At 55.7% G+C, this 21681-nt stretch overlaps 1 protein-coding gene across 1 annotated transcript in view; it reads left to right on the top strand.

Annotated features, from left to right (window-relative positions):
- The window catches only part of TRAF3 (TNF receptor associated factor 3), a 126008-nt gene extending 106692 nt beyond the window's left edge, over positions 1-19316 (top strand). Inside the window, exons 8-12 of the mRNA XM_055418594.2 lie at positions 1239-1313; positions 3074-3166; positions 8073-8213; positions 13446-13620; positions 14212-19316. Coding sequence (XP_055274569.1) covers positions 1239-1313; positions 3074-3166; positions 8073-8213; positions 13446-13620; positions 14212-14783 — 1056 coding nt within the window. The 3' untranslated portion in view covers positions 14784-19316. The remainder of the gene's footprint in view (positions 1-1238; positions 1314-3073; positions 3167-8072; positions 8214-13445; positions 13621-14211) is intronic.
- Positions 19317-21681: the final 2365 nt, after the last annotated feature.

Below are 21681 nucleotides of genomic sequence, written 5' to 3'. Positions count from 1 at the left end.
ATGATTTTCAAACTAACGTCACTGCACACACGGCCGCCTGTTGAATTTCTCTGCCTGTCACCCGCCATGTGCCTTCAGGGTGCTGCCTCCAGGTGCGGCCACCACCACCCTGCCTGGGCCCAGACCTTCCTCCGGGCTGGCCTTGGCAGTGGGCAGCTGAGTCCCTAAGGCCTTTCCTGTAACTGGCACGGCTGGCAGGAGAGCCTCTCCCTTTCATCCTGAGTACGGACCTGGTGGGAGGGTACTTTGTCCCAGAGAACAGAGGAAAAGGCGTCAAGGCCACCTGCACCCACCAGAGCGATGTCCTACAAGCACTGGCTCCCGGGAGAACACGCTCCTGGGCCCCCATGCACTGCACTCACAAACAGCTCTGCTAATTCAGGGTCTAATCGTTTTCTCTAAAGAAGATGTGTCCCTTGAGTTTCCAATAAAGAAAGAGATTATCCTTAAGATTGTATTAGCCTAATGCAAAACTCCATGTCTATAAAACGGAGATGTTTCCATTCCCTCCTCTCCTGAGGGGAACCCTGAGCGGCATGTGTTTGATGATTTGCCGACGTTGGAGCGGAGCACGCGCTTCCTCCTGGCCGGACGAGCTCTGCCCCATCCCTCCTAGTCATCCTCCGTGAAGTGGAGGGAAGCTCCTTAAGATCCATGTTGTTAGGATGACTCAGGGGTCTCTGAAAAGCCACATGAGTTTCTGGGCAATCTGAGGGAGGGGAGTCTTTTCAGAAGGAGAGTCCCCTGTGCAGTTGTCGTGAGCGTGGGGGGCTGGGGGCGCCTGTGTGCGTCTCCCTGGAGAGACAGACGCCCACTTCTGTGCACTGTGTACGAGGTGTGTGGCCCAGCTACGTCGGAATGCTTTCTATTTTTGTGTTTCATGCAGTTTTTTTGTTTATAGTCTTTAAATGTGCTTTTCAGTTTATGTTTTTTTTTTCCCCTTTCTTTTTAAAATTCTGCAGACAGCGTGTCACAAAGCAAGTTGTTCTAGAAAAAGCCGCAAGTGTAAGAAATGTTACAGTAAACGTATCTCTGTATATTGGTGTATATATGTGTATACACGTGACGATGCTGTATATTTACCAGGTGGAAGTCTAGGAGGCAGTGGTGTGAACACGCCTGTCGCCGATGAACCCCGTTCGTAACAGTACAGCTCAGATGCTACGTGTGCCCTTGATATGTTTGAACATTTTCGTGCAAACGTTTGTGCCACAACTCATGTCTCTTTCCCGTTGCAGTTGAGTGCACACTTGTCAGAGTGTGTCAATGCCCCCAGCACCTGTAGTTTTAAGCGCTATGGCTGCGTTTTTCAGGTCAGTATCCGACATTCGTCCTTCCCAGTCACTGACATTCCGCCATGAGAGAAAGTTTACTCTGTTGACATTTTAATATGCAAGCTCTGGGCTTTCCGTTTTGTTATGGCACCAAGTCACCAGCTGCACACGGGTGACAAAGCCGCGTGCAGCAGCCGTGGGGGCCCGCTTTTCAGGCCGGGGGTGTCGTGAGACTTCAGGTGGACACCAGTGCTGAGGGGGGTTAATGCCTTAGCAGAAGGATCACATTCAAACCAGCAGGACCGGCGCGGGGCGGGGTTTCTAGGCAGATTGTGGCAGCCCGGACATGGTTTCAGCAGCATGTGCAGCGCACAGTCGTGAGGATGGCGCCCGTGTGTGTCCTTCCTGTGTCCCATGCACACACGACACCCCCCGGATTGCTGGGCGGGGAGGAGTCTCTTCCACCGCCACGCCTGTGCCGTGAGAAACCTGTTCCTGTTTTTTTTGTTTTTTTAACACACCTGAGATTGCTGGTGGACTTGAACTAGTTTTCATTTAAATGTATATCTTAATTTTAGAGCTATCAAAGATCAGTATATACTCCAATTGAAGCATTTTATATTTGATTTTTATGTATTATCAATACATTATTGTGAAATCAGTACAGGGATATTTAACATCTCAACATTTTCTTAGAAATGATTTTTTTTAACACACCTGAGATTGCTAGTGAATTTGAATTAGTTTTCATTTAAATGTATATCTTGATTTTAGAACTATCAAAGGGCAGTATATACTTCAATTAAAGCATTTTATACTTGATTTTTATGTATTATCAGTACATTATTGTGAAATCAGTGCAGAGATACTGGCATCTTAACATTTTCTTAGAAAATAAAAAGCCTGAGAGTGAGGACGAATGTAGCTTCCCTCTGCTTGTCTCTTAAGGAGACTGAGCCCTCACCGCCGTTATGTCGTATGTACTTATATATCATTCATTCTGTGTATGTATATATATATATGTTGATATATAGCAATACTTGTATGAACATATATATATGAATATTCTATGTACAGAGTATATGTTTTGGAGATCATCAAAATGCTTTCCATGGCTTTTAAATTTTCCAGTATTAAAAACAAATTACATTCTTATACCAATTATTTTCTTAGATATATGAAGTACTGTTTCATGTGCTCATTACTGACTCTGAGATGGTCTACATCTTATGTACTCTGTAGATTGTTTATGTTCTGTACGTAACTTTCTAAGTATGCTTAGAATAGTTAGGGACAGTACATTTTCTGAATCTAGTATTTCACTAGTAAGTTAATATCGTAATAGATCACTTAGAATCCTATTGGATTACACATTCACTAGATCATTGTAGCACCATCTAGCTAAGACTTGCAGATGTCTCAACATTTTCCATTTATATTTTAGTGCAGAAAACTTACTAAGGAACAAAAGGGATATGTCTGAAATTTAATGTCTTAATGTTGGAAATCTGAAGCGTAGGTAAATTGAGGGGTGAGTGAAGCACACGGCCTTGAGGCAGTGGGCACAGAATCGCAGCACCTCTTCCTTGAGCTGCTTGGTTCCTCTCTGTGCGGCCCCCTCCTCTGCACATAGTAGATCAGGGGCCGCTGAGCACGGCCCTTCCGAGGCTGGAGATGCCCTGTGAACCTTCCCGATTAAGTCTTCCCCTCTTCGTGGGTGGTGCTGACATGAGGTCGTCTGAGGGTCTGAGCCTCTGGCCGAGGGAGGCTGGCTGACCGCGTCCCCTCTTTGTTCTCAGGGGACAAACCAGCAGATAAAGGCGCATGAGGCCAGCTCTGCGGTGCAGCACGTCAACCTGCTCAAGGAGTGGAGCAACTCCCTGGAGAAGAAGGTACACCCTGCGTTGCTGGCTTCTGCCGGCTTCTGATAATTTCTTTGTATTGTGTGAAGAAGAAAACCTGCTTTTTATTTGTAAGGGGTTTTGGATAAAAGAAACAGCATGAAGTGTCAAAAAAGTAAAATTCTTTTCAGGCGACCTTGAGTTTATAAATGAAGGTGTGTGGTTTTGTTAGCTTGCTAGCTTTGCTCTTTGTTTTTCAATTGCCAAGTGTGTATAAAGTGCTTTTTACAAACTCACATGGTGATTCTCTTAGTATTGAGTTAGAACAGGGATTCTCGCTTCCAGTCTGCACCCCCAGCCCTGTCTTTTTGTCAGTAAAGCTTTATTGAAACGCGGCCAGACACGCTTACTTCAGTATTGTCCATGGCTGCTTTCACACCAGGATGGCAGCATTGATACAGAGACCGTGTGGACGCACAGCCCCCAAATACTCTCTGGTTGTTTATAGAAAGTCTGTCAGCCGCAATCTGGAAGGGTGCCGGTGTCACGTGCATGACCCTCCTCTAAGAGACAGGAGGAGAGGACCTTTCCACATCACCAGTGTCACTGTTTCGTTGTTCCGTTTTTGTTTTTGGACCATGCCGGATCTTCACTGCAGTGCACGGGCTGAGCTGCCCCGCAGCATGTGGGATCTTAGTTCCCCGACCAGGGATACCAGGGTTACAGTTGATGGTGGAAGTTTGGGGGACCACACAGCCCCTCCCCAGACACATCTGCTCCCCTGGGGTCTCCGCTGTGGGGTCTGCACTCCTTAGCAGGCGCCTGCCCTCAGAACACTCCTTCCTGGGGGAGTTTGTTCTGTGGTGCTCAGCTCGCCAGGCCTGCTTTCCCAAAGAAAGGATGAAAACCTCCAAGGCTTGACAGAGAAGAAGGTTACAGATCTCCCACTGTGGCTTGTGGCTTGTATACAGAAATAAGAACTTAATTTGATATTCAACAAACATGTGTTGAGAACGTGTGATGGGAGGGCGCTGGGATGAGTTACAGCAGCCCGGGGAGTTGATGTTTGCTTTCTAAAGGTTTGTAAAGGTTTAAATATCTTGTTTTGAGTGTTAGAGCTGAGCAATTTAAAATGTAAATGTGCTTGAAGGAGTGTAAAGTTTTAAATCAAAAGATGTTTATTAAATATGACATTAAATATTTTTTTAGTGTAAATGCTTCAGCTGAAGGTGAGGAGCTGTGAAAGGCTTTGTGTGCTGTATGTACACACACGTGGGACAGGAGCCTTCTGTTTGACCGTGAAATAGAATCTGTGTCACATGAATGATTTATAACTTTCCCACGAGCACATATTTGCTCTGAGTTCAGCGACGGTTTACCTATGAATCCCTTTTTCTCCTCTTTTTGAAGAATGCGTTGTTTCTGCGTTTTCAAACTATAGGTGTAGATCATAGGGCTTTTGGTCTCTCACAGATACGGCTTCTCATTTATCTAAAAGGCTCTTTCTTTCCTGTAAAGTGAATTGGTTTTGTTCCAGCTGTGCTGCTTATGCAACCGCGGCGCGGGGCTGGGGGGTGTGCTCACCCCCTCAGTTGTAGGTGGGGCTATCACCAGGAGGGCTCCAAGGGGTGCAGGAGGGGGAGATGGGGGTCATCCCATCCTGCGCCCTCCTGCCCTGCCACCCCAGCACCCTGAGAGCATCCTCTTTGCCCCATTGGAAACCCCAGGACCTGGCTGCACGGCCCACACACCCTCCCCGGCGGTCCTCCCCCTTGCACACGCCACACACCAGCCAGAGGGGGGCAGATTGAAACGTCTGTTCCCGTGGCTTCACTCAGGGATGAGCCCCTCCCTGAGCCACCCGCACCCCCACCCCGACTAGGGACAGCCAGGCCTCTGCCCTGTACATCCTTCCTTGTGTCCATGAGAAGCTGGCATCTCTTCTCTGGGCCAAGAGCAGACCCAGACAACAAATGGAGATGTTTAAGTGGGAATTTGTTTCTCGTCATGGAATTATTCAGTTGGATCTTGAGTTATTTTGTTCATCTAGGGTAGAAAATAGAATATTTGAGGTGATTCAGAAAGACCAATTATTACATTCACAGTCAAACTAAAAAAATAAAAAAAAAAAATGTTTTATAAAATCCGGACCTGAAAACACCCATCTCACATTTTAGGAAAGCTTAAGTCACAAGGAAGTCTTAGAGTGCCACCAGACAGGCAGGGGTGGAGGGTGTGCTCGGGGAGGAGGGTTTCGGGGGGGACCCTGCTTGGTTTGCTACGTGGATTCTGGGAAACACCCTGGCAGTGGGCTTCCCTGTGCCTGCGGCATCTACCTGGTGGGCAGGTAAAGTGGGGGTCTGCTGGCACCCGGGGGCTGGGATCCTTGATTAAAATATGTGAATAAAGAAAACTGAGTTTAAGGACAGTCCCTCCAGAAAGACTTAAAGAGTTTGGTGTGGCGGACTCCCCTGGGGGCGCAGTGCGTAGGAATCTGCTGGTCAGTGCAGGGGAAACAGGTTCAGTCCCTGGGTCGGGAAGATCGCATATGCCTGGAGCAGTTCAGCCTGTGTGCCCTGGAGCCCATACTCAGCAGCAAGAGAGCCGCTGCAGTGGGGAGCCGGAGCCCCGCACCACAGAGCAGCCCCAGGCAGCAGTGCAGGCGCTCAGGCGTGTCTGACTCTGCAGCCCCGTGGACTGTAGCACGCCAGGCCTCCCTGTCCATCCCCAACTCCCGGAACTTCTTCAAACTCATGTCCATTGAGTCGGTGATGCCATCCAACCATCTCATCCTCTGTCGTCCCCTTCTCCTCCTGCCTTCAATCTTTCCCAGCATCAGGGTCTTTTCCAGTGAGTCAGTTCTTCGCATCAGGTGGCCAAAGAGTAGCCCCGGCTCACTGCAAACAGAGAAAACCCATGTGCAGCAACACAGTCCCAGCACAGCCAAAGATAAATTTAAATAAATAAAAATTTTAAAATGAGAGAGTTTGGTGTGGCAGGATGTGTGATGGTCAGTGTAGGTCAGGTAGCCTGATTCGCTGCAGAAGAAGTTGCCGTTGGTTTGGGGAATATTGCTGAGAGTCGTGTGAAAGCAGCCGGTCCATGTACACGATTGCTGTTTTGGGGGGTGTGAGACTAAGGGGCCCAGGAACTGTGTCCATCTTCAGCAGATGGGAATGAGGGAGTTGTAACTTTAGACAAAGCAAAACACTGCTGCCAGCCACCCATGCCCCAGGCTGGACGCCCCAGACTGGTCCTTTGCGGGAAACCGAGGACCAGTGAGATGGCCTGTTTTAGGAAGGAGAGTCCGTTTGTGCTGAGTGAAACCCTAGGGGAGTTGAAATATATCCTGCAGGTTTTGTGTTCTTTTGTAATTACATTTGTTATAATAAAACAGACTGAGACGGCACCCGGAAGCGGCTGCCTCCAAGCGGGACGCTGACTTTGGGCTGGTGGCTCCTCGCAGGCAGGAGGTCAGGAATCCAGATGTCACCCGAGATGCCCATGAGCCGTCACATGCTGGGTGGTCCTCAGGTGCTGGCAGTGTTAGAGGGTGCCTCCGAGTGGAGCCGCGATGGAAGGCACCGTCTTCCAGGCCGGGGGAGGGAGGTGGGGGGCGCGCCCAGTGCTCATGGGCGGAGACAGCCGTTGGCAGCGGGAGCCTTTCTGAGGTTCGCAGTGCCCTGGAGTTTCCTGCATTGGCAGGTGGGTTCTTGAAGCACTGAGCCTCCAGGGCCGTCCAGAGCGCCCCCTTGTGGGGACATTGTGAGTGCCCCCTTGTAGAGCCGTCCTTGTATTCCTCACCCCAGGGGTTTTAAGTCCTCTGTAAATTGGCCCTTGGAAGCTGATCATTTTTCAGAAAGGAACTTTGAAAATGTCAAAGATGGGCTTGGAACTGCCCCCAGCAGGCCCTTCCTGGACCACCGTGGTCTCCCGGCCATCCCATCCCCTGGCACCCCCAGTTCCCCTGACACGCCCATCCCCCAGAACCCCCTTCCACCATTTGCGCCTGCTCTCTGTGGAGTGGCGGGCTGCCCCGAGGACTTCCCTCGGCGTGTGGGAGACCCTCCCCTTCCTGCTCCCTCAATCTGCTGAGAGCTTCTCACAGGGCGGCGAGTGGTCCACTGGTAGCTGTGAAATAATTTCGTGGGTTGCGACTTGTACTGCAAGGAGATCCAACCAGTCCATTCTAAAGGAGATCAGTCCTGGGTGTTCATTGGAAGGACTGATGCTAAAGCTGAAACTGCAATACTTTGGCCACCTCATGCAACGAGTTGACTCACTGGAAAAGACTCTGATGCTGGGAAAGGCTGGGGGTGGGAGGAGAAGGGGACGACAGAGAATGAGATGGCTGGCTGGATGGACATGAGTTTGAGTGAACTCCGGGAGTTGGTGATGGACAGGGAGGCCTGGCGTGCTGTGATTCATGGGGTCGCAGAGTCGGACATGACTGAGCGACTGAACTGAACTGAACTGACTAGCATTTTTAAAAGTAAAATAGAGTAAAATAGAAAGTGCCAGGTACGTTATCATCGGTTAGGACAGGTTTGGTTTTGTGACCCTGTCTTTAGGGATAGGCACGTGTGTTCAGGGTATGTACCAAGAAGGTGAGGCGCAGGGAGGTGTTTCCCCCTGTGTTTCCTCATCACAAGCCTGAGAGCCACTCTGATGAAAGATGTATTTGTTTTCAGCAAAATCTTTGGAAAGCATCCTGCTTGTTCTGAAAGGCACTCGGCTCATCTTACTTGACTCCTAGGAAAGGTTCTGGGAACCACGGTTCAGGTCCCTGTTGAATGGCCAGGACCCCCCTTTCCTGTGGGGAGGGGTTCGTTCCTGGAGCTCCTTCCAGTGAGCGGACGGAAGGCCTGTGTTGTTGACATTTCGTCACTTGTGTTAGAACTGTTGTTAACTCACGTTAAGACCGTGTTGTTTGCCTAACTGGAGCCTCTTTTCTCAGGTTTCCTTGCTGCAGAACGAAAGTGTAGAAAAGAACAAGAGCATACAGAGTTTGCACAACCAGATATGTAGCTTCGAAATTGAAATTGAGAGACAGAAGGAAATGCTTCGAAATAATGAATCCAAAATACTCCACTTACAGGTAAGAAGTGTCAGACTGTGGCTGGGTCAGAGGGAATACGTCTTTGTTCTCCGCCAGGACTTTCTCAGGGAGACATGCGAGCCAAAGCCCTGACCTTTGTCCACAGGGCAGCTTGCTTCTCTAGCTTAAGTGAAACTTGGGGAAGTAGCATGGGTGCGTGGGTGGCCTGGGTTTGTGGAGCGCTCTGGGTTCACGAGTGGCCTGGGTTTGTGGGGTGCCCTGGGTTTGTGGGGTGCCCTGGGTTCACAGGGCACCCTGGGTTCACAGGTGGCCTGGGATCGTGGGGCGCCCTGGGTTCACGGGCGGCCTGGGTTTGCAGGGCACCTGGGTCCACACCTGGCCTGGAAGGCTGCAGGCGCCGCTCCTGCCTGCTCCTGGAGGCCCAACCCAGCCCTCCCCCCTGTGCCTTTGATTCACTGTTAGTGAACTAAGACCAGAGCCTCGGTTTTGTAAAATCAGCTGCTTTTGTGAATATTATTTAAGATTTTATACTGTTCCTGAGGAGCTGTATGTGAAGTTTCACTTCCTAAAGTGAACTGAAGCCAAACTGTTCTGTTCTGAATCTTCCAGCGATGCAGGTGCTCACATCACTTTATCTCACCGTAGTGACCCAAAGGTACCTCCATCCCAAACACGCAGGCCCTCGCTGCCTGATTAGACTGTGGCTCCTTGTTTCTGTAACCCACTTAGGCTTCCGTCAGGTACTTGTGGTAGGTTATTCTTCCAGACGCTGTTCTCATGTTGGCCGACTTGGGTGTGCCTTCAGGGTAATAATTCCTGTGTGTATCACACACTCTGGGTGAGAATCACTCCTGTGTCTCCAGAATGGTCTTCCAATGCTTGTGCCCAGTGTTTCCCTAAATTACCTGGATGATAAAATATTTCTAATAGCTCAGAGTCACAGCATCTTTGAGATCGTCTTGCCTCCCATCTTATTGTTGAGGTTAGTTACAATGCTTTGAATTGCATAGGGATTCATTTGTATTAAATTTGGTGGTTGTCCAGAGACAAGGAAACGCACAATGAAACATTAGCTTATAGTTGACAAGGTGCCAGTCACAGGTATTGAATCAAGCCAGAAAAGCAGGGTGCCACATGAAAGAGCAGCAGGGCTCCTGCAGGAAGCCCCCGTGTGCTGCCACGGGCCCGGAGGCGCTGGTCGGCACGCTGGGACCGAGGCCTGTGCTGCTGTCCGTGAGCAGGGCCCGTGTGCGCAGGCTGGCGGCGGCACACGGTCCAGGGCCTGGAGGTGCGCGGAAGGCCGAGGAAGTGAGTTGTGCTCGAAACCACGTGTTAAGCATATCAGCAACTGAAATGAGTAGGTAGGGGTTCATTTTTTTTTAATTTAGTTCGTATTTTAACGTAATGGTTTCCAGAGTTTTTTATTGAAGTGTGGTTGATTTACAGGGTTGTGTTAGCTACTGCTGTCCAACAGAGTGACTCAGTCCTACACACATATGTTGTTCAGCTGTTCAGTCATGTCTGACTCTTCGAGATCCCATGGACCGCAACTCCCCAGGCTTCCCTGTCCTTCACCATCTCCCAGAGTTTGCTCAATCTCATGTCCATCGATTCGGTGATGCCATCCAACCATCTCTTCTTCTGTCGTCCCCTTCTCCTCCTGCCCTCAGTCGTTCCCAGCATCAGGGTCTTTTCCAGTGACTCAGTTCTTCGCATCAGGTGGCCACAGTATTGGAACTTCAGCTTCAGCATCAGTCCTTCCAGTGAATGTTCACGGTTGATTTCCTTTAGGATGGACTGGTTTGATCTCCTTGCAGTCCAAGGGACTCTCAAGAGTCTTTTCCAGCACCACAGTTGGAAAGCATAAATTCTTTAGCACTCAACCTTTTTTACGGTCCAACTCTCACATCTGTACATGACTGCTGGAAAAACCATGGCTTTGACTAGATGCTTTTCTCAGTAAAGTGATGTATATACATTCTGCCTTCGTTTAACTGTTTGTCTTGTTTTGGGGTATATCCAGTTAACAGTGTTGTCACAGATTCAGGTGAACAGTGAAGGGGTATAGGTATACACACACATTCTTTTTTGTTAGCATTCTTTTCTGTTCTGATTTATCACAGGGCATTGCATATGGTTCCCTGTGCTGTACAGTAGGACCCTGCTTATCCATTCTACATATCATAGTTCTCATCTGCTAACCCCAGCCCCCCACTCCACCCCTCCCTCAACCCCCACTGCCTTGGCAACCACCAGTCTGGCTCTGTATGTCAGGCTGTTTATGTTTTGTAGAAGAGTTCATTTGTGTCTGATTTTAGATTCCATGTGTAAGTGATATCATACGGTATTTGTCTCTTTCTGATGCTGGGAAAGGTTGGGGGCGGGAGGAGAAGGGGACGACCGAGAATGAGATGGCTGGATGGCATCACCGACTCTGTGGACATGAGTTTGAGTGAACTCCGGGAGTTGGTGATGGACAGGGAGGCCTGGCGTGCTGTGATACATGGGGTCGCAGAGAGTCGGATACAACTGAGTGACTGAACTGAACTGAACTGAACTGACTTCACCTGATAATCTCTACTTTCATCCCTGTTGCTGCCATCTGGCATTATTTCACTTTTTTATGGCTGCGTAGTTTTCCATTGTATGTATGAAGTAGAAGGTTCATTTACAACAACAAAAAAAATGAGAGTGTCCATACTGAGGTCATGGGTGCCCTCCCCCACCGTTTCCACAGAGCCTGGCTCAGCCCTCACCTCAGAGCCTTCCGGCCGCTGGGGGTGCTCATTGGCTGGACTGCGGCTCAGGATGCCGCCTGCCTGGCCGCTGTTGCGCGTGGCCGCCTTGCCACTCTCTCTGCGGCGGGCCGGACCTTCTCCCCCGGTCCTGTCCCGACTCTGGCTCCTCCGCGGACACCTCAGATGGCAGGGTAGACGCCCCCTCCTCCAGGAAGCCTTTCCCCAGCCTGTGCCTTGGACCACCTACTGGTGACAGGCCTGCAGCTCTCTGCGTCATGTCCTCCCTGTCTGAATCCTGAGGATGGGCTTGGAAGGAGTCCACACGGAGTGCAGCGTCCTGACAGCCCCGGGCAGGGCAGGCAGAGGGGCTTAAAGAAGTGGAACCAAAGAGTGTGTTTTTCCATCCCTGGAAGGGTAGTTTACTAATGCTTTACTTGTAAAGAACGTTTCTGTTTTGTTACTTGATATGCCACGTGGCGCGTGGGGTCTTGGCTCCCTGATAGGGGTTGAACCGGAAGTGCACGGTCTTAACCACTGGACCGCCAGGGAAGTCCCTTTCTCCTTAAACAGTTGGATGACGCGGTGGTCCCCCAGTCAGTGGGTCCCACCCTGTCCCCGGGCCCCTTGCTGAGCCCAGAACCCACCCGCGTCGGCCGAGTGACAGACGGGGATGTGAGCCCCAAGGGGCCCGAGCGTGAAATGGAGAGGCTGGCACCCTGTGAGCAGGTCTCCTGATGAGGGTGTACTTATGTCTGAACAGTCTGTGCCACGTGTCTCAGCTCCTGAGCCCTTTTTTTCTAATAAAACCCTCACCTGCATTTAAAGTCTGTGTTTATAGAGACACTGTGGCGGCTGCGCAGAGACGGCTCGTCAACCATGAGGTCATGTTTGCCCCATCCTCCAGGGAAGGGTGGGCAGGTCTGCATGCTGCCCTCACCCACAGCCGCCACCCAGCCAAGGGGCTGCTTGACAGCCGCACGGGCCCCTTGTGTGGGAGGAGCCCCTCCTAGGTAGTGGGTGGGTGTGTGTGTTCACATTCCCCTTGTTGTGAGAGGAGTGCCTTCTGGGTAGTGGATGGCGCTTGTCTCTGCGTGCGCCTGCAGTCCTGTGTCCCCTCCTGCCCGGCCCCGCCTGCTGACTCCTCACCCCTGGTGTGTGGTGTGTAGTAGGGGCGTCACGGTCGCTTCTGTCCCCAGAGCGCCTCGTGGCCTCGGGCCACTGTCCCGTGTGGTCCCTGCTGGGGGGCTCAGAAGTGAGGAGCGGCTGACCTCGGCCGCCCTGCCCCACGCTCACCCTGGGCTCCAGCAGCCCCACCGGCCTCCTGGAGCCACACTAACCGTCTAGGTTTCCGTCAGTGCCCTCCGGCTTCACGAGCACCCAGGTCAGTCTGGGTGGTCGCTTTGTCACTTGAGCAGGTCGAGGAAGGTCAGACATTCATTGTGGCTGTGAGCGTTCACGCATGTCAACAGCACTGTCCCCAGAAAACAGGCTTTGTGAGCCTCTCGCCATGTGTTTAGAAATGAAGTGGTCTCAGTGTGGAAAGAAGAGTTCTTTAGAGAAGTCATCTTTACTTTTTAGATGTTAGCTGATACCAGGATTTCTTGGAAAGAAGAGGAAGATTAACGCTGTACTTTTTACCCCGAAAAGTAACCCATGCTTACATGTTTGTTCCTTCATGGCTATTAAGAGCCAGCAAAGGCGCTGAAACCTCGAGGTTTAAAAATAGGCCCCCAAAAGGAGAAGTTATCTCGGCAGGCCCCCGGGGCTCCCCCTGCTTGGCCTGCGACCTCGGGGGTGGCCCCCTCACCCCACAGCTCCAGGAGCTAAGCCGCCCCCTTCAGGTGCTCTGTTTTAAAAATGCAGATTGTTTTTAGAGGTGAAAACCCTTCAGGTCCCTGGTTTCATCTACAAGTGGACAGGCCAGACCTGCTGACTGGACCCCCAGTTCAGCCCTAGGCCCCCCTCCAGTGACGGTCACAGCTGTGCTGGTCATGTGCTTCTGAAAAAGGGGTTTCTGAGTGATTGAACTCAAGCCTCAGTGTCGACAGCCACGTGCTTGTCAGCAGAGCTCCTCTGCCACAGGGGGCACAGGGCACTGGGCACCAAGCGCACTGAGGAAGAGACCCCCCCCATAGGCACTGGCCTCTTGGCTCCACCCGGGGCCTGAGGACCCACCACCCACCAGGGCCCTGTCCTGCTGGGGGGCGGGTTCTCTCTGCAGTAGGGGCAGGGCGGGGACCCAGGGGTTCTGGCGCTCTCGGCAGCCGCAGAAACAGCAGTCCCTCCGGCCCTGGAGGCTCACAGTTCCACCCCTGCTGATCTCTTGACCTTTCATGGGACAGAGGCCTTCACAGGCCCAGCTGAGATGCTGGGAGAGAGGGACGTGGGGATTGTGTGCCCTGCAATTGGTCCATGGGCCTAAGCGGAGGCACCCTGTGGGGGCCGGTAGAGGGGTTGGGGGGGGGTCTGCAGAGGCGTGGCCCTCGCAGCAGGTCCTAACCTGTTCTGCCTTTCTGACACTTTGATTTGGAAGCGAGTCATCGACAGCCAAGCAGAGAAACTGAAGGAGCTCGACAAGGAGATCCGGCCCTTCCGGCAGAACTGGGAGGAGGCAGACAGCATGAAGAGCAGCGTGGAGTCCCTCCAGAACCGGGTGACTGAGCTGGAGAGCGTGGACAAGAGCGCGGGGCAGGCTGCGCGCAACACAGGTGAGCCCGCGCGTCCCAGGCCAGTGCTGGGGCCGGCTGTGTGGGCGGGCAGGCGGTGGGCACAGACGGGGGCCTTGGGGTGACTGGCTTCCTGCGCCAGGCGCAGAGGGCAGGGCAGACGCCGGCTAGGCCGGGCCTGCCGGCAGAGGTGCGGGGCTGCTCAGGGAGGCCAGGGGACAGAAGGCGACCAGCAGGCGGCAGGGGACCCGGCCAGCCTGGCAGCGTGGCTGATGCCTAGAAGCTGTTGGGGCGGGGAGCGGGGGTTGCTGAGTGAGCGTCCTAAAACCGCCTGAGCGGGATTAACCGGGAAGAGCGCGATCCCGGGGATGCAGTGGGGCCGGATTAAGCCGGCTAAGGATGCGGTGTGGACAGTGGAGCCGAGCAGCTTCAATTCTGGGGGGGGATCGCCCCGAGCTGGGGAGCCGGGGGTGGCAGGCGGGTGCTCCGGGGTGTCCCCGCCCCGCAGGCTGAGGCTGGGGTCCGGGGCTTGCGTCTCTGGCCCCCCGCGGGCGTGGGTGCCCCCCTGCATCGCCCACCCCGCGGGCCGGCCTCCGTGGGTCACATGCGCGCGCCCGCCGTGTCTCCCGCCAGGCCTGCTGGAGTCGCAGTTGAGCCGGCACGACCAGATGCTGAGCGTGCACGACATCCGCCTGGCCGACATGGACCTGCGCTTCCAGGTCCTGGAGACCGCCAGCTACAACGGCGTGCTCATCTGGAAGATCCGCGACTACAAGCGGCGGAAGCAGGAGGCCGTGATGGGCAAGACGCTGTCGCTGTACAGCCAGCCCTTCTACACCGGCTACTTTGGTTACAAGATGTGCGCCAGGGTCTACCTGAACGGGGACGGCATGGGCAAGGGCACGCACCTGTCACTCTTCTTCGTCATCATGCGCGGCGAGTACGACGCGCTGCTGCCCTGGCCCTTCAAGCAGAAAGTGACGCTCATGCTGATGGACCAGGGGTCCTCGCGGCGGCACCTGGGGGACGCGTTCAAGCCGGACCCCAACAGCAGCAGCTTCAAGAAGCCCACCGGGGAGATGAACATCGCCTCCGGGTGCCCTGTCTTCGTGGCGCAGACCGTGCTGGAGAACGGGACGTACATCAAAGACGACACCATTTTTATCAAAGTCATAGTCGATACTTCGGACCTGCCGGACCCCTGACGCGTCCCCAGGGAGGCGGATCGAGCAGAAGGCAACTCCTCCGGGGGGTTTGAACCGGCCGTCTCCACCGAGGTCCTCGCGCTCAGGAAAGGACCTTGGGGGACGGAGGAAGCGGCAGAAGGCGGCTGCGGCCGGCGGGAGGAGCCACGCGTGAGGACACACCCAACACGCTTTGTAATAGACTAGCGACACTTCACTCTGGAGAATTATTTATCCTTCGACGAGATAAATACTGCTGTCAGAGAAGGTTTTCATTTTCATTTTTAACGATCTAATTAAGGTGGAAAACATATATGCTAAAGAAAAGAACCATGAATTTTTTTTTCTTCCTTAAACTTGAACACCAAAAAAAAAGAACACACACACACACCTGGGGATAGCTGGACATGTCAGCATGTTAAGAAGAATTTATGAAATAATAATGCAATTCTGATATATTCATTCTAAAATTCAAGAGTGCAATCTTGTTTCAAATATAGTATATTGTCTATTTTTAAGGCCTCATCTGGTCTCTGTTTTAATAATTTGTTTGTCAGAAGACCCTGAAGTACACCTAGGTCTTTTTTGAAAGTCTCTAAATTCAGAATCATTTTTTAATTTAAAGTTCTAAGATAATTATTACTGCAAACATTTTATTTTAAAACGTTGATAGACTGATATTTCTTGGAAGAAAATGTAAAATATCAAACACTGGTTATCACTTGTGATAGGAAAGAGAATATTCAATCTGTTGTTATTTCTCGTTAGAAATGTAAACCTTCAATATCTGTCGTAGTTAATGACACTACTTCAAAATTACTATGAAAGGAAAATTGCTCATGGATGCTGTGCATCATTTTCAGATTTATAATTGTTTTCACCCTAAAATAGGGCATTAGTTGAACTTTGGAGTTCTAAACAAAATCCTGTAGGTTTTTAAAATTCTGCCCCATGTGTTCAGACACGCTCTCTCTCGCTGACAACACCGACTTCTCTGTCCAGTGTTGGGGGTGGGCAGGCGACTTCGCGCTGACGGCGGCCACAGCAGAAAACGTGTTCCCCATCCAGTCATAACTGCTGCATTCGCTCCAGCCTTTGCATAGAGATGGTGGCATCCTGTACACGTGCCTTAGATGTGACTTGCTGCTTCTCGACCCCAGCTTTGTGTTCCCCGTGATTCCAGAAGGCGATGGTTCAGCCAGACTCTCTCTTGACCACTAACTAGACCTTTGCCTGCTCGGGAGGCCTTCCACAGCCCCGTCCGCCGGCCCCACCCCCCGGAGCCTCCGCCGCTTCCTCATCCCAGATTCCAAATCTCTCGGGCCCACAGGCGCAGGCAGGGCCCGGCAGGAGCTGCGCCTCCGTGTCCCGGGCGCGGGCGCCCCCATGCCCGCCGCGGGGCCCTCTGAGCATTCCAGAGACCGCCACCCCGGGCCGCGGGGCTGGGCCACAGGCATCCCGAGGCCGCCCTCTCCGGGGAGGGCGACCCCGGGGCCGTCGTCTGGCCCGCGCCCGCCCGGGGCGCCTCTCACCCCGTTTCCCTTCTCTCAATGGTCCAACTGTGAAGAGCGGGCCTGCCCTGTGCCCCTGCTATGCACCCCGCTCCATGGGTGCTCTTACACTGATGGGTGCTACACGTGACGGGTGCTTCTTAGGCGAAACCAATGTGTGTGAACCGCGCATCTGTGCCGCTCGTCCAAAAGACGCGCCCACGACGGGCCAGCCGGGCCGCGCGCCCCAGACTGCCTGCCGCGGGCTGCCGGCGGCCGCGGGGGCGGCCCCGCGTCTCTGGTGCTGCCGACCGCCCTGGGTGTGCCTTCGCCCCAGTGCCTGCTGGAAGCACCTCCTCTCCACCGCATCCCCGGGCTTCCGTAAGTGACCTCATGGGTTCCCAGCACCTGCCCGCCTGCAGTTACAGCTCCGTCGTGTTCGTCTCCGTTTCCGTCCCTCCCCGCCCCCCGCCCCCCGTTGCTTGAGGGCGGATCGGCGTCCTCGGTCCCGCCCTCCGGTCCGCTGCAGAGGAGAGGCTCCTGCAGGTGCTGCCGGGACCACCGCTCCCTCGAAGGTGCCTGGACTTCTGGGGGAGGGGGCCGCCCGGAGGCCCCCACCTGGCCTCGAGACGGTGTTCCCCGGAGGCCAGAGGTGACCGATGGGGGCCGCCTGCCACTCCCTCCTGCTTCACTAGAAGGACGGACAGTACTGACCTAAGCAGCATCTCGGTCTGTTGTTATGAAACAGTTCTTTCCCCGGCAGCACCCCGGGAGCATCTGACCAGTGGCAGGGGCGGGGGGCTTTCCAGGACCCCCTCCTAGTGGGAGATGGACCCCCCGGAGCTGTGGGACCAGGCTCACTGTGCCCGGGGCGGACGCTGGGACGTGAGCTTCAGGCCGCAGTGAGTCGGCGGGACCCGCAGCCGCGCAGGGGGGCGGCCCTCTCGTGACGTTGGGCCCCCTCCAGCACCCCCCCAACCACCAGGCCCCGGTGACAAGGGACGGGTTTCAGACATGGTGTGCGGGTGCATTTTCCACATTAACTCAGTGACAAGTTCCCCACGGAACAAGCCGTTCCAGTGCTTTAGAGGAACCGCGGTGAGTCCCACGCGGGGTCAGCCCCGTCGCCTGTCGTGGCAACGGAGACTCGCGGGGCCCCCGGGGGCCGGGCTCTGGCCCACCTGGGCCTCTGTCACAGGTCAGGGGTTTTCAGTCGGCGGCTGTATCGGTGACATGGAGACTGCAGGGACTCGTGTGAACTGTTCAAAGGCCCGGCCCACGGGAGGGCGGTGCGGTCACTGCAGGCGGACGAGGAGAGCCGCCGGCCCCCGCCCGGCCCCAGAGCCCCGCCACCAGCTGAGCAGGCGGCTCTCGGCCGGCGGCCCCCGTCCTGGAGGCCGGCCCCACCAGGCCCTCAGACGGCAGCAGGGGCCCACGTGGCCACCCTGGCTAGAAGGGGGCAGACGGTCTCCTGACCGCTCGTCTCCCACAGGGTCCCCAGCCGCCTGGGGCCCCGCGTCCCCGTCAACCCCCGGCACTCAGTGTCGAGGGGATGGTCCCCGGGGCCGGGCCTGGCATCCAGCCTACAGCCCATGGGCAGCCGGCCAAACCCTGAAACACAGCAGGCACGGCCCCCGAGTGTACCCTGGGGCGCACGCCTCCAGCCACCCAAGCCCACTGCGCTTCCCCGCCCGCGCTCGGAGGGGCGACTGTCACCCCAAGCTGGGTGCGGCCCGCTCCAGCCCCGGCTTCTCCACCCGCGTCCTCACGGGTGCGGGCCTGAGACCAGGAGCCTTGTGGGGCTCAGCCACACCTCCGCCCTCCGAAACCCGCCCCTCTGTTGGTGCTGACCTCCAGGGCTGGAAAGGGCTCAGGCAAAGCTGGAAACCCCGCTTTGTAACTTGTAGTGCAGCCCGTCACTGGCCGGGCCGCCGAGGAGAGCTGGGGGACCTCCAGGCGCTGCTTTGCTCTGGGACCTGATGGGGGGGGTCCTTCACCTGTCTGCTGCTCAGCCCAAGACCATGGCTCTGCCTTCTGTTCGCAAACCTTGATAGCTCTGTTTCTTCCAAAGTAGATCTTGTCCCCGAGGGTCCAGGTGCGATGGGGTTGGCCGGGGGCTGCAGCCAGGGCAGGTGGCCGGGCCGTCTCTGCCCTCGGTCGGGTGGCGCTGGATGCCCCTGGGGAGCTGGGGCGGCGGGGGTGGAGGCGTGCTCTGCTGGCCTCGGTAACCCGGGGTGCAGGGGGTCAGCCCCATCGGCAGAGGCCCGAGTGAGTGGCTTGAAGCAGTGCTCGCATTTCATTTCTGCTGCTGCTGCTGTGTCTAATCTGTCTTGTGAACTCGCAACAAAAGAGGTGGAGTCCAGGATGGCCGCACCACTCCCGCAGTTAGTGGTGATCTGTCCCCAACTAGTCCCCTTAGACCAGGAAGATAACTTCCACAGCAAACTCAATGACTTAATTGGTAAACACAAAAAGCTGGCATTATTTTCCAGGATTTCTATGAGAATTACCTGTAGAGTTAACAGAGTCTGTGGTCAAGGAAGTGTACATTCACGTAGACACTTGAGAATCGGTTGTTTCTCTGATGGCACACCTCTGCGTTCAGTTCTCTTACCCAAAACAAAGACCAAAGAAGGCCAATCTCTCATGTGACTCTGTATTTTTAATCTGCCTGTTTTAAAAAAATAAAAAATTGCGTCTGTAAACCGCTCGCTGTGAGGCCCCATCTTGACAGTCCAAGTGATTGTGACCAGTGATCACGTCCCGTGTTCTTCTGCTCTTCTGAGAAAAAAACACAAAAGGACCGTGTAAGTTATTGCCCAGCAATAATCATGTTGTTAACTGTGGGTCAACAACATGTCTGACTTCCTGATAGCATTATGATGTTTGATATTTCTGTTTACTGTATATCGTGTGTGGTTTTATTTGGTATTTATTTGTGTTTTGAGGTCTTGCAACGTTTTTGTGTTCCTGATGCTAATAACTGAAGTTTGTAAGAGTGTAGAATGCCCAACTTTGAAATGCTGAAACTGTCTCATTAGAGGAAAATAAACCTGACTGAGGAGTCTTGGCTTCTTTCTCGGCTCACTCACGGAGGCCCAGTACCATGGGGCCAGCCTCTCCGGGTGTTCACGGTGGTCCAGCCCTGGCACAGGAAGCCCTGCTCCTCCCATGAGGCTCCCCCCGAGTCAGCAGGTGTGGGGGCTGCCTTCCAGCACCCCAGGCAGAGCACGAAGGCCCCGGGCTCGGCCCAGCCCTCCCCACCACCCCTGCTCCTCCGTATGTCACCCCGAGCCCACCCTGTGCCCTGCTGTCTCCGCGTAGCTGGCTTTTGGGGCGCTGGGGCCTCACGGGGGTGTTTCCAGCTGAGGACTGGCAGCCTCTGCCTCCCCCTCCATGTAGCATCAGCGCTGGCCCGGCGGCGGCCCACGTCCCTGCAGAGCTCGGGCAGGCCCGAGCCTGGGTCACTCCATCAGACGCAGGAGGTTGAGGGGAAGCTGTGAGGGGCCTGAACCCCTTGCCCAGTCTTGTTCCTGAGCAGCCCCAGGACCACAGGCGGGGCCCCGGAGGGCAGAGCTCAGAGACCTGGGGACCGGAGGGCGGCTAGCCCCGAGTGGGGGTTCAGGGCTGTGGGCAGGGCCCCACCCTGGGCACCTCTGTTTCTTCTGTTCCCAGATATTTGTGAGGCCGCACCAGACCCAGGGGAGGGGCACTGGCGCGGCGGGGGTCGGGGGAGAACGCTCGGCCAGTGCTGTCCACACCCCTGGGCAGAAGCGCCTTGGGGCGGCCTTGGCCCGCTGGACGGGGTGGGCGGCCTCCGCGCGGGCTGCAGTCATTCAGCTGCAAGTCCTCCCACCACGGACGGCATGGGGGTGGGAGGGACCCTCAGCGAGGCACTGGGCTCCAGGGCGCCGCCCCCACCCCGGTCACCCCCTACTCAGCCCCCCAGGTCCACTCGCTTGTCGTGGCCTGGCCAGTCCCCGGGGTGGTTGGGAGCCTCTCTGACGCCGCCTGTGGCTCCCCTGGGCCCAGCGGCCCGTGGTGTTTCCCGAGACGGACCGCGCCCCCATACAGAGCCCGCGGCGGGCAGGTGGGACAGTACGGGCCCCTGACCGACTCTTGCCAGGACCCTCCCCGAGGTGGGGGGCTCAGCGACCCGCGGGGGGCAGTCTCCTGGGTGTCTGCCCGGCGTCCGCAGATGGAGAAGGGGTGGGCTGGCCAGGATGGAGGCCCTCCCGGGGCGCCCCTCACACGCCCCCCGCCACCCCAGGCTGTGAGCGGGCACTGCTGCCTGGCTGTGCAGGCAGAGGAGGAAACAGGCCGGCTGAGTCGCCGGCCCACAGCACTCACACCGGGCACAGCCCGCGTCGGAGCCTGGCACCTGCCCGCCGCCCGCCTGGGCCCCCTGGCTGGCGGGTGGTCAGCTCAGCCCCTTCCAAGCTGGGTGGAGACCCCGGCTCATGGCCTCCTGCGCTCCCCCACTGCACGCCGAGCCCAGCCCCCAGCACCCCTGCCTCAGCTCTGCGCGCTCCTGCCCCAGGCCCTTTGCACCAGCGGTTTCCGCCCAGGTGGGGTCGGCGCAGCCCCTCCACCACCTGGCCTGAGGGCTCACACACGCCCTGCCCCCGCAGGCCTGGCGCCCAGCATGTGGATGAAGGAGAGGCCCACCCAGAGGCCCAGAGCTTGCAGGGAGGCTGCAGGCCACAGGGAGGAGTTTCCCAGGGCTGGCAGGACTGAGCGGGACCGCAAGGCCTGGGAGGCACCCGGCCAGCCTTGGGGGAGGGCCAACCTTCCCCACCTCATGAGTATTTTTCAGCGTCTGGTGTTCCAGGCAGTTCCCGCGCAGTGTGAACAAAGCCCCAGGAGCCCCACGGGGCAGCGGCGAGTGGCGGACGCTGGTGGTGTGTGTGTCGCCAGGGTTGGGGGTGGCCCTGTGCAGACACTGGGAGAAGGGGGCCCTGCTGATGGGGGTCGTCCTCACCCCTCCCCCCGGGATCCAGGAACTGAACCGTGTCAGCTGGAGCCTCGGGCCCTCCAGAGGGACAGTAAGGCCCAGAGAGGTGCAGGAGTCTGCCCAAGGTCACATAGCTAGTCAAGAACAAAAATGCTGGAGAAGGAGCTGGGGAACTGGCCTGGGGGTGGATCTGTGCCCACGGAGTCGGGGTGCGGGAGGAGCCTGCGGACCATGGCTGCGGGCAGGGGAGGGCCACCCCACCCTTCGGGCAGCAGGACAGTCAGTGCCCTCAGCCAAGGGGCACTGCAGTGGCTGCTGCGGCCACAGGACTGGCGCTCAGCTGGAAACCGGACCCTCCAAGGGTGCGCGGTGGCCTAACGGGGGCGGGGGCGCTCCAGCTCTGCCGGGTGAAGGTGACCGCAGAGGGCCGTCAAGCCAAGGCAGAGCCAGACACACACGGGGACCCTGGGCCCAC

The sequence above is a fragment of the Moschus berezovskii genome, chromosome 21 (assembly GCF_049115385.1).
Source record: "Moschus berezovskii isolate FMDL1 chromosome 21, NW_MosBer_1.0, whole genome shotgun sequence".
NCBI classification, from domain to species: domain Eukaryota; kingdom Metazoa; phylum Chordata; class Mammalia; order Artiodactyla; family Moschidae; genus Moschus; species Moschus berezovskii.
The sequence above is the reverse complement of the archived record's forward strand: the minus strand, read 5'-3'. Positions and strand labels throughout refer to the sequence as shown.